This window comes from Branchiostoma belcheri, unplaced genomic scaffold (assembly GCF_001625305.1).
Source record: "Branchiostoma belcheri isolate BF01 breed outbred unplaced genomic scaffold, Haploidv18h27 scaffold8, whole genome shotgun sequence".
Classification (NCBI taxonomy): domain Eukaryota; kingdom Metazoa; phylum Chordata; class Leptocardii; order Amphioxiformes; family Branchiostomatidae; genus Branchiostoma; species Branchiostoma belcheri.
The window spans coordinates 1,382,993-1,395,798 of record NW_017804464.1 but is presented as its reverse complement, the minus strand read 5'-3'; the positions used below and the strand labels follow the sequence as shown (position 1 = coordinate 1,395,798).

The 12,806-nt window shown below is 39.7% G+C and overlaps 2 protein-coding genes across 6 annotated transcripts in view; one reads left to right on the top strand and one right to left on the bottom strand.

The window, feature by feature from the left end:
- Positions 1 to 6,102, bottom strand: part of LOC109486261 — a 56,997-nt gene extending 50,895 nt beyond the window's left edge. For 4 of the 5 annotated variants that reach the window (XM_019790010.1, XM_019790013.1, XM_019790014.1 and 1 more), the window contains exons 1-2: positions 5,828 to 6,102; positions 4,067 to 4,242 (exon numbers count right to left, since the gene is read on the bottom strand). In XM_019790010.1, coding sequence (XP_019645569.1) covers positions 4,067 to 4,242; positions 5,828 to 5,964 — 313 coding nt within the window. In that variant the 5' untranslated portion in view covers positions 5,965 to 6,102. Of the gene's footprint in view, positions 1 to 1,035; positions 1,188 to 2,026; positions 2,420 to 4,066; positions 4,243 to 5,827 lie in introns of those variants that run through there. The other variant, XM_019790012.1, reaches the window with a different exon arrangement.
- Positions 6,103 to 6,480: 378 nt separating this feature from the next.
- Positions 6,481 to 12,704, top strand: LOC109486283 (E3 ubiquitin-protein ligase RNF14-like). Its single transcript, XM_019790075.1, has 14 exons — positions 6,481 to 6,548; positions 6,654 to 6,780; positions 7,145 to 7,234; positions 7,427 to 7,571; positions 7,817 to 8,051; positions 8,305 to 8,463; positions 8,778 to 8,960; positions 9,520 to 9,619; positions 10,038 to 10,184; positions 10,567 to 10,632; positions 10,963 to 11,153; positions 11,434 to 11,590; positions 11,908 to 12,024; positions 12,412 to 12,704. Exons 2-14 carry the CDS (start codon positions 6,673 to 6,675, stop codon positions 12,514 to 12,516), a joined length of 1,803 nt encoding a protein of 600 aa, XP_019645634.1. The 5' UTR covers positions 6,481 to 6,548; positions 6,654 to 6,672; the 3' UTR covers positions 12,517 to 12,704.
- Positions 12,705 to 12,806: the final 102 nt, after the last annotated feature.

Below are 12,806 nucleotides of genomic sequence, written 5' to 3'. Positions count from 1 at the left end.
CAAGCAAACTGGTGGCACAGAGCCACCTAGCAGATACTGCAATTAGGGCAGCCCAACCCAAAAATGTTCAAAAGCAACTATCCACAATGATGAGGCAAAGTGTAATGCTTTTTTTCTACAGTTGGTTTCAAAACCTTTCTTCAGCCAAGCACACTGGGTCATCCCTACACTAATCTTGATGATTGCATTGAGTTCTTTTTAGTCCACAGGTCTTACCCTGGAAGCTCCACCACACATTGTACACAGGACCAAATCTTCATGCAGCGACACTCTTATTGGTTAAACTACTACATGTGATTTTTATGACCACTTAGGGTCTTGTCTAATGATACTGCAGTAATGACAGAATTCAGCAGAGGGCATTAGTGCATGGCATATAGTTTCTGTTTTCATACATACATGTAGCAGCTACATTTACCAGGGAGGAATGAACAATTAACTTCATCCTTTTAAAATTGATACAAGGAGGTCTCTTTTTTAACTTCTACAGTTTAACATTTGTACAGGATTTTTCTTGACACTATTCTGAACTATCAGTCAGACCGCATTATGCAATTCATAAACATTGTATATATCAATTATTTCTTAACACCACATAATACCTGAGGTTCATACAAATACTGATAGGTGGTGCTTGTTGACAATGTTGCAACCTCAGTACCTGATCTCAGTAGGCCAGCAACCAATCATGCAGATGACAAGGCAATAAACACATACACATACATACATTGTATATTTTCCACGAAGTAATGATTATCGATAAACATGTGATAACTCTGTAACTTTGATTGAATACTAGTAACTACATGTACCTATGTTTGGGTAAACAGAGAAAGGTCCTGATGGGTAAAAAAAATAAAAATTCGTGTAATACAAGTTTATACTTCTCCCTGCTAAAAGTCCCAATTGGCTGCTAGAAGTGTTATGGCATGTGAATGTAACCTGTGAATAAATTATCAAGCCATTACTATTATATAAATGACAGTAGACAGATGGACTAAAAGACTAGATAATGAATGGTGTCCACTTAAGTACCTCTGGCAAGATGTTCCCTGAGATTGTCCAGGTCCTTCTTAAGGTCAAGGTGCATCCAGACCAGTCCGCCGGAGGTGATGATACAGGCCGTCATCAACACGAATATACAGAGAGGGAAACACGACCGCGTACACAACCTGCATCTGGAATGTCTGAGGGGCAACACAACCGCTCGCTTACTAAAACTACATCTTGTAATGATACTGCAAAATCATTTTAATGTTTGCAGTGGCAAAAGTTCAAGGTAAAAAAAAAATTTACATGTTCACGGAACTATAAGTTCACGGTGGCCACAGGTGTGGCAAAAAAAAAGTTGCCGAACTATTTGTTCACGGACAATCACGGTAATGGTGCAGAAGTGACTTTTAAAAGTACCGCAAAAGAATACGATCATAGGCATATGGGGCATTGCCTGTTGAGGACCTTGTTCCTGTCCAAAGCAAGCGTTTTTTCTTCTCTGATAATCAAATTAAATCATTATAGTATTTTGGGAATAAGTGGAAAATTAATTTAGCATGCCTAGAAAATATAATTACAATATATTAATACTAATACTATTAATACTTCATAAGTCATACCACATTAGTTTCTTCTGTTCTTTTATTTTTTTCCAATATCATAAATTATTCAAAGTTGTTTTGGTGCCTGTTACTCTACAAATCAACAGTATGCCAACGATCTACAAACGAAACCAGGAACTGGAATAATTTTAGCAGAAATTAAATTTTGTTGTCTACGAGCAGAAAATGACTACTTTCTAAAAATATTTCAAGATATCGTCAGATTTTTAAATCATCAAAGGAGTAGAAAAATACAGTAGTGCTTCAACGTCAACTTTATGTAACTGGCGATCTAGGTACATAATATTTTGTACTTCAAGAACGCGGAAGGCGACGCCCCCCTCCCCCATATGTAAGTAGGTAAATCGAGGGAAATAGCACTACCGCAACAACGCTGACGCTATGTAAATATTACAACGTGTTTTCCTTGCCTTTTTGAGAAACCTGCTTTTCTAACGGGAAGAGAAAATTCCTCCAGATCGGACGAATCGCTGCCTGTGGACCGTAAGAGTTCGTGTCCCTCCCGCTTCTTTTTCGTCAACTTGCCGCTGACGAGGGCGTCCAATTCCTTCCGTTTCTTCATCCTTTTTCCGGGTCCTTTGAAAGAGACATCCAGCCTAGTGTCCTTGGGATCCACGGTGGCAAGATCTGGGTGGCTAATCCACCAGAAAGGGGATATATCCTGAACGATTGCACCTGTACTTCAAAATCCGGGTGTTTCTGCTACGTAGATTTCACAACAAAATCGCTGATGCGTCAAGCACGTACGTCCATGTAAACGCGATGCTGATTGGTCACGGTCAAAGGTGACCACAAGAATAAAGCTTCCTTCAAAATGTGTTAGAAGCAATCGGAGAAGGATTTACTCCCCCTTCTCACTACAATCTGCTGCTAGATATTTATTTCTCCTAAAAATACAAACATAAAACTTCCCACAACCTTACAAAAATAATTATTTGTAATATAAACTGTGCAGATCCAGCATACCATGGTAACCAATCACAGGCTCCCTTTCAGTTAGCAAGCACAGCCCAAGATGGCTGTCCTGGGGTGACATTTAATGATCATGTGACCACAAAATGTCATACCTGTATCTAAAGCAATGCACACCTGCATACCTACATACTGGAGTCACCAAGCAATATACAGCTCATGACGAAATTCATACTGGACGTAAAACTAAACTAAGTTCAAGTATTTCACTGCAAATGATATTATATTATGAAAAGTAACAAAAAGTTTGCACACATATAACATTAAATGCAATAGAAGTTCAACAAACTTTGAAAAACACCTTGTTGTTCGACCATTAAAAAGCATGTGAGTACCAAGATACTATGCCTGGGCTTTATAGGATTAGAATAAAGTATTGTATAAACATATTATAAAAAGCAACGACCTTATTAAGGCATTACGTTCGAAACTTTCGCCAACAAAAGCCTACAATATAATGGGTGGTGCAATGTTCTTATTTGTAAGATGTCTCAATGAACTAACAGACTAGCGCTGTGTGTATACAAAAACACCTGGCCAATTCAATAATGCCTGTGGTCTCTGCCCACATGCCCTTGTGTTCAAAACAAATAGAGGGAGAAAGCAAAGGGAACCTGCACAATATATAGAAGGGTCGGTAGACTAAATATGAAGAAAACAGACTTGAACATTGAAATAACAGGTTTGTGACCAATTCCAACATTAAACCATAATAGTTGTACTTACCTCCAGGTACATGTACTAATACTGAGTCCCTTGGGTAAGAGAGAATTCTAGAAGTGTCCATTCAAGTCCATCCAAAATAGTGTATAGGGTGGTATCCATCTTCAGTTCAATAGTAGTGCTATCTCTACAGCAGTGGGCTAGTCAACTGGTAATGGTGTGTGTTTAACTACAAATTAGTACAATACTCTTTCCCCTATAACCTCCTTGGTCATATTACTTGAACTCACTGCCTAAAGAATGCAAGGCAAACATTCTACCCACTTGGTCACTGATTTGCCCTAGTTACCGATTGGTCAAGCAGAAATGAAAGTTGACAGAATAGAAGCATTTAGATACCCAGACTCACTTCTTTTTTTCTGAAAAATTATATAATTATTGGAACTAGTATCCATTTTTTAATAAAAATCCTTTGGCTGCTTTTAACCTTTTTAAAGGTTGCATTTTTGTCCTTTATTCATTGCCTATCCTTACATACATCCATCCGTCTGGCAATATTCTTATTTCAGTCCATCACAGGATGGCTGGGTTGCATCTTCAGGTTGTAAAAGTTGATGTCCAAGGGGGCCTGCAGCATTCTTACGTACATCCATCCATTTATCCAAGTAATATCTTTCTTTTATTCCTTGCGCATATACATTCTTCCATCCATTCCTCTATCTACCCTTCCATCTATCCACTCCTCTATCTACCGTACCCATTCAATCATGCAACTTATTTTCTGTCTTTATTCCATCCCCACACCACACCCTTACTTGTGATGACTCTGTTCCTCAGATGGTCCATCTCAGTTTTGATATTGTATGAGAGCCAGGCCAGGGCCCCCATGGCTCCCATGATCAGCAGGTACAGGAAGACATGGCACACCAGCTGGCACGAGCAACAGCTGCCTCGAGATGGCTCCACATCCCGAACCTTTACTGTAGCCTTCCTACATACCACAGACAAATAATACATATAACGTTAGTGTCAATAATCAATATGCCTTGTTTAGTTTACACTGCCACAAAAGGAAAGGACTTTCCCATAGTTTCTCAAAATGATAAAACCGATGAGCACTAAAATGTTGAAAAAAAAACAATCAAAAGTTGTAACATTTGTAGAATTAAGTACAGTATGCCATAATACAAATATGATAGAGCAAGATTGAAAATGACTTGTACATGCAGTTATACAAAAGTCATGTACAACTGTAGTAAAATTTGGCAGAACTTTCAATACAAATTCAAATTGCACACAACCTACAGTCTTAAAATATTTATAAATTCAAATATATTTTCATCTGTTTTTATAACATTTTTTTTTTTGCTTTGTGGGTTAGACAGAAAATAAATTCAGCATTTGAACCCAAGTAGGGACTTTTCAGTTCTAAGTGCTGATGCCTGAATACTAGTACATGTAGTTGACATTTGATACTACTAATAAGCACACTTGTTGGCAATCAAGTATGCATCGAAAGCATTTTCACACTGCTGACAAGAGGCACTTAACTTTTTGTTACTAAGTATCCTATTACATGTATACACAAGATAAAGGTGAAATCACGCATATCTACTGTGAAATGAGTGGTTTAATGTCCAAACACAGGGACAGACATAACAGTCTGTGACCTAACTGACCCACAAAATGTATATAAATGACATGCAATGTTGACTTACCACAACTTTGCATGCAATTCTGCACATTGTCTGCAAATAAGGGAGTTGCCTAGGTACTGTCATCATAATTTTTTACTGGATATTTTGTACCTGGAGGCTCTTAATGCTCACAGGTGTGGTGGGTGAGTCACAGTTCAGACACCAATACTAGCAGTATGAGTGAACACATACAAATAATACTAAAACATAGTAAAAGGGCAATTGTACTACACATGTACAACTGGATCAACAGGTGAGGTGATGTGGCTGATGACTGGATCGTCACAAAAATCTAAAGCAACCAAAAGTAGTTTAAACTTATGTGTGGTGATAAGAATTGATTATTGAATGATTGATAAAATTAATAAGCATTAATCTAATCTAGAAAAAGCAGAACTCGCTAGATTCCACGTTTCCTAATTTGACATTCATCAGTTCCCAACTATGTCATGGTTTGGTGATCACATGGTCATGACACTTTCGACACTGCATTTATTTATTACTAGTATGGTCATAGCCCCTATGACAAAAAACTTTTGCCTAAAAACAATTTAAACACAGAAAGATCTGTGTGAAACATGATTGAACCCTTTCAGAGAACGTTTAGAAAACATCTACGGGCTCTTAAGTAGGAAAGTGGACGTCACAATGAACTGTTTGTAAAGACTTATTTACATTCCGACGTTGCGACGATTTGTAAAATGATGCGTGACTGATTGAAAACACATCTGTTTATCTAATAATAACCCCATGAGGTCTCTCAAATACGTAAGAATAACACACAGATCCAATCGACTTTCTGTTTTCGTTTATAAATATATCCAGATGTATCTAGAAATTCTGACACTTAAAAGTTGTAGGGTGACACGTAGAACTTACTTCGACTTCCGAGATACCTTGCCGGGTTTCCTCGGGGGTAGGGCGAATTCCTGCACCTCAGAATCGCTTCCAGAACCCAGGAGTTGGGCCCCTTCTCCGTTTTCCGCCGCCACGACTCCGTTACCGTTCTTCTTCATCGCGGAAGGCGGAGATTTTCATCTAAATTTGCCACAAATTGGTCAATCCAGGAAGTCAACTGCGTCTTGAAAATCTCGGTTTAGCAAACTGATGAGTGTAGGTCAAAGGTCGCTCTATCTTCGGCGCATTGAGGGCAGAGAAATACACTTTTCGTAGGTAGAAACAAGAGAAGAGAACATCCTTAGCAATTGAAAAACCGATGCAGCAGGTTTTAGATTAATTTTATACGGTATATCAAAGGGTATTTGAGTCTATTCTTTCCTATTTTTGCTGTGCACGACAATATATATGAAAATCTAATTACGTTCTGCTGCCAAATTGGCTAGCCAACTTTAGGATAATCTATATGGCAGACGGAATAGGGGTGTTTTGGGAGAAACTATTATTAAAAAAACAAATCATTTGTGATTTTTAAAGTAATATGGTGACGACAATATTATCAAATATCTCAAACACCACTTAAGCTAAATATCTAAATTTTTTAGGTAACGTTACGAATATCTCAGCATTTTAAAGCGCCCCCCCAGTGCTGCATGGACTGTTCCGTACAAATAAGCAGCTTTGTGCAATATGTACGCAATAGGTAGGCTTTGAATACTGCTAAGAAATGCATTTGATGACAACCTGTATACTCCGATCGTTTGTTAATACACTTCTCTAAGCTACTCTCTATGTGATCTGCGTGTAGGTAGGACGTAACTCTTGGAATGGCGGAGGGACTAGGCGAACCCGGAAGTGCTGTTGTTGTTGATGATGGTAGTATCTCCATGGAGAAGGAGCAGGCACAGGCCAACTTCGACGAACAAAATGACGAGGTAAGTCGTAAGATAACTTTTACACCATCACTGCCTACAGACGACCTACCAGCCTAACTCTCCGCAAATTTGACAACCAGTGTATTGCAGTTCTTTCATACCTCCAAAAGTTATGTAGTGGGCAATATCTTGGCAGGTGCATAATGAGTGCAATGCTGTACTTGCTTGAGTCCTGGACGGCCCAAAAAATGAAATACTGATCATAAGAGAAAATATGTTCCTTGGAACACTTTTTTTAAACATGATTAAAACGTATAGACCCGATAGTATAGTCTTGTACTTTGTGTAGCTACCACTGCCTCCTTTGGAAAATGAGGAAGACAATACAGGAAGCAACATTGGTTCCATTTGCTTGTATTTACAGATTCTTGCCCTGGAGTCTATTCTTGAACAAAATTTTACATTAAGGAGCAGACATCAGGAGGAAGATGAGGACAGTAGGTTTGCCTTCGCGGTAAGGAAAATTTGTCCTTTTTTGTAATGTTTATAATGTTAAAGTTATATATAATAAAGGCAAGAACAACCTGTTTTTACATAGCATTATGATCTTTTATCATGCACTATCAAAGAAACTGACAGGAATCCTTATAATATCATAATGAGCTAACTGTTCAAAATACATAGTTTTCTTCTTCTGTTCTTGCAGGTTGCTGTTCCTGTAGACTTGCCCAAGGGACAGCTGGAGGTACAGCTGTGGCTGCCCGGGGACAGCGATGTGAGGGAGGCTGAGGCAGCTGCTGTCTGTTCATCAGCTTCAACCAGCAGGCCGGAGTTCAACAGGTCCATGTCAGGTAGGCATATTGCTATAGGCTTCAGGAATTTGCAGTTAGATTTAAGTTTGCAGGGACTTTGTTTCATAAGGTAAGGCAGAGAAGGAGGTTCATACAAAAGCAAGGAAGAGAAGGCTCGCAGATGACTGCAAAATGCAGCACTTCGGAAAAAATCAACATTTTCAGCCCTGACATAAATGATTTACTTGCAGATACATAATGAAGTGCTTTACATTTGTACATCAAATGTTGCTGTATAATTCCAGGTCGACGTTGGCACGCGTCATTCAATGTCTCCCACCTGCCTCCCGTGACCCTTGACGTGACCCTTCCTCTGACCTACCCCAGCCATGCCCCACCCTGCTTTGTCATCAGCTGCCTGTGGTTGGATGGAACTAAACTGAGCACCCTGTGTAAACAGCTGGACGCACTGTGGGAGGAGTCCAAGGGACTGCCAATCATTTACACTTGGGTGGACTGGCTACAGAGTAGTACTATCCAGTGAGTTACAGATTACGAAACCTTTGACTACAATGATTATCTGCAATATGTGATTCATAATGTTAAGTCTAGGTCTTATCAGTCTAGATATCATTTCCTATGAGTATCGCAAATTGTTCAGTAGTATATTTTTTCTGCAATCTCAAAAAAAATTCTGCAAATTGCAGGTGGAGACTGAACCCACTGAAGTACCAAGACATATTACTATGGGATTGAGGAGGTTTTGAAATGTTGGTGGCTTCATTTTTTGCAGATTCCTAGGTTTGGATGACTACATTATCCTGATGCCGGTGAGCATGAGGTTTGGTGTAGGGACCACACCTGATCATGAGGAGGGGGACAATTTTCAGAGCGACCCACGAGTCTCCTCAGAACAGGCTGACCCAGTGCAGAGCCTTCAGGAGATACTCAGGTTACCTCAGACATTCCCTGAGCTTTTGTGAAACTTTGTCAACAGGTCACTTAAAGTTCAATACAGAATGTCTCAGTCTTAGATAATTCTATCACCCATCTTATTTCAGATTTAAGGTGTAAAGCTCTTAAAGTTTTAGTTAAAGACATCATAAAAATGCAGTGAACACATAATTTCAGGTGTATGTTACAGTGCACATGCAAGGGATGCATGCTATAATCATGAGATAATAGGCTTCAATCTAGAGGTGCCTTAAGTTACCTTGTGTTCCAATTATATGTTTGTATATTTTTCCATGTATTTACTATTCACAGGGTCAATTATGCAAAGGAGTTTGAGACCTTCCAAAGGAACACACAGGAGTGTGGGATCTGTTTTGACTCGAAGCTGGGAGCTGAGTTTTTCCTGATGAGTGAGTGCCGACACTTCTTCTGCCATGAATGTGTCGCTGGGTACTGCCAGATCCACGTGAAGGATGGAACAGTTCAACAAATCAGGTGAGAAAAACTCTTGTCAGAAGATTCAGCTTTTCACATCATCATTTAGCCTGTTATCCATCTTGTATGGTTTTAGCTACAGCCTATTGGCTCTACACTCTGCAGAGGATATGGCCAATACACTGGAGGTAAAGTAGAGCTGGATACCTGGCTAAATGAACTCATGCTTCTAGCAGTACTTTTGGTCATCACTTTACAACATCCAAAAGAGCTACTTTCCTCGTTTCAGCACCAAGGACAGAACCTTTCTCTGTGAAAATGGTTGGGTTCAGAACCCTCCAGAACCCAAAGTAACGTAAGGTTCACCATTGGTTCAAACTTAAAAGAATCTGAATCTTGAGTGTGCAGTGACTTCTACAGTCCAACAGAACTTGTCTGAAGTATATCATCACCACAGTATCAGCTCTGGCCAATCAGAATCAACATTACTTTCCATCTTCCAACCAGAAGGTGAGCATAGATTTGCTGGGGGATGGAAAAGAAATTGTAGCTCAAGACATAACCCTAGTGTGGTGTGTCTCCCTCAGACAGGTGTAACATGGCAGGTGATTTTTTTCAGCTGCCCAGACGAGGGATGTGATGGCAGCCTGCCTCCAGGTGTGATCAGACAGGTGTTGGGAGATGAGGAGTATGAGAGATGGGAGAGTCTTCTACTGCAGGTAAGATAGGCAGACAGAATGGATAGAGTGATTGCATTTGACCAGGTCATAAGTAAGCAAAGCATGTAACTGTGTCAGTATCTTGAAAGTTCATCTGTGTTGGTAGAAGTCATTATGAAGGAAGTTTAAACTGTAATTTTCAACACACGAAAATTGACATCACAATGACATTACAGAAGTTGTGAATTGTTCATTCCTTAAGTGACAAAGACTGGAGTTATACAGTTCACAATTTGGGCAAGTCCAAGTGCTTGCACTGGAAATTACAGTTTAAACTTACTTTATAACTGTATCAGTAGTTTAAATACATGACATTGTATCTACACCATGGCAAACAGTCTGTATACAATCTATAGGTTCATAACTTGTTTTTGTCCTTTCATAGACACTGATGTGTGCTAATTTCTTCCCCTGACAGAAAACGTTGGACACGATGGATGATGTTGTGTGGTGCCCCAGATGTAACAATGTGGTGATCAGGGATTCTGACCAGGACAGCAAGCTTGCGCAGTGTGGATCCTGTTTGTTCTGTTTCTGTACATCCTGTGGGGATGCCTGGCACCAGGTGATCATCAATTTCAAGTCAATATCTCCCCTTTATGTTTGACAGTTTGTATGACTGTTTGTTTCACATACCATAAATGTTACAGTTTCTTCTTCTTCCTTTAATGCCCATGATCATGACAATGATCATTCTGGCATGCTCATTTTCACCTGAGTTAAGTGAGAAAAGTTGTGTTAAGTGCCTTTCCCAAGGGCACAAGATTGGTGACATGGCAGGACTTGAGCCCAGGACTTCTTGGTGCTGAGAGGCAAATACACTGCCATTTCACCAATTCAGGTATGTCAGATATGTGGTGCTTGATATTTCATGCTTGAGGGGATATCATGAAGTTAGTTCTACTAAATGTTGTTTAATTTTGATGAAGTTACTATTAATTCTACAGTCCAGAGAGTGCAAGTCTGTAGAGGAGAAGCTGAAAGATCTCACCGAGCAACTTCTAGGTGACAAGGTAGGAACTAATTCAGATGACGTTACATCAAGCTTGTGTCCTCTGTTGCTGTGATTGAATATGGATAGTGCCTGGAACAGGAGCATCTTTCAGTAAGATAGCTGGCTGGAGCACTGGCTGGAGTAAAACTTCTATTCAACCTCAGCAGAATGCTATCTGGTAATATCACTCCTGGCACTTGTTATGCAGAATCACATTTGGTGTTGTCAATGATTGTTGAAACTCAGAGCTTGCTGCTAGCTGCATGCCTATGATGCTTTCTTACTTTGACTATGATGAAGACAAACATAATTAAATGACACAGTTTTGATCGATTGTTCCTATCTAAAGGCAGGAGAGATTGGTGAGGGGACAGAGGAAGAAATCTTGGCTGCCGCAAAAAACGTCCGCGACCCAAAAGTGCTGATGAATAAAGCCCAACTAATCAGCAGGTTACGTGCTGAAAGGCTTTCCAAAGTCACCATCACTAAAACCACCAAACGCTGCCCAAATTGCAAGACAAACATTGAGAAGGAGGCTGGGTGAGAAAAAGCTGCTTTGTATTATAGCTATGATTTAGGTTTCTGAAGCAGGATCAATCTAAGTGTGTCATAGAAGTGATAGATGTTGTTTTAACAGTTGAAAATTTGGATAAATCCCAATTTTTCGATTGTGTTGGAAACTACAGATTGATCATGAATTCTACGAACACAGTTGAACCTTTGGGAACAATTCAGTAAACTGTTTTATTTTACTTGTTTGGTAATAGTTTGAAGAAAGTAAGTAATTTACACATGCTTCTGTGTCCATTCCATGCTCCAGGTGCAACAAGATGACATGTGCCCAGTGTGGTACATACTTCTGTTGGCTCTGCTTGAAGAAAATAGATGGCTACGACCATTTTGGATCAAAGTGTACTCTGTTCCAGCCGTACATACCCCCTGTTTTCTACAGGGTACCAGAACGGGAAGTTCCTGAGGTTTGTATAGGGGTTTTTGGTGGGGTGGTAGGGGATGAGGGTGTTAAAGGGGGAGAACAGAGAACCCAGTCAAGTTTTTCATGCTGATTACAATCAGTCTATGGGAATTTTTTTATTTAACTTATATACACATTAAATATTTTTCATCCTACTTTTCCAAGCTTGAAGTTCTAAGACTTAAAGTTTTGAAGTTCTTGAGTTTTTCAAAGCATATCACATTCAGATTGCCAAGGATGATCAGTGAAGACACTGGAAAAGATTCTCAAGTTCTTGGCTATGATTTGAGAACTTTTGGTGAGGTCAAGTTCATGTTACAGGGTATGAGGAGGCTTCAGGAGGCTCTGGAGAGGGACCCTGAGGCCATCCACCGTGTCAAGAACTGCCCAAACTGTCGACAGAGGAACCTGAAGACAGGGACTAACAATCACATCAAGGTGGGGTTCATGCAGCAAGTTATTAAGGACATAACAAGTGGTCCATCCAGAGAAATGCAGTTTTGAAATTCTTTCCACAATTGTTGGCACCCATCTAATACTAGTAGTTTCCATTATAATCCCTTGGACCACACATATGTGCAGGCACTACAGCAAGGGGCTAGTGGTCAATACTACATCTCTCATAAGGGCTGAGTGAGTGCTAATCAGGGAAAGAAGTATGCCCCATGTTTTTTTAAGTATTTGGTATGACCCAACCAATGTTTTGACCAGGTTTTGACCAAATGCACACCATGTTTACCGAATGTGAATTGGTATTGAATCCTCTCTAAATAACTTGTATCCGATTCTGTAATGTTTTTGATGTTTTACTTTTGTTTGTTTCAGTGCTGGTCCTGTCGCGCAAACATCTGTTACCAGTGTTTAACCAAGATAACTGGACCAGTGACATCACACTTTGTCCCTCCAAACCCCTGCAAGCAACACAGTTAACATTGATGCACTAGTCCTTGTGACAAAGGAAGACAATCTGTAATAGATGCTGCTATCTGTGAGAAGACATATTCTTCTATGTTATGCCAATTAAGCCTTACAAAAACTGAGGCATACATGAGTCATTCCCACAATTGTAGTGCCTTTATTTATCACCAAAAATTTCACTTTTTATAGAAGTGTTGTTATAAAGTATCCCCTAAGGCCACACCAATTTAATTTCTTGGTTAACGGATTTTTCTAGAAAAATAATGGAGCGGGCGGGCGAAAAAAAATAAAAATAAAAACAG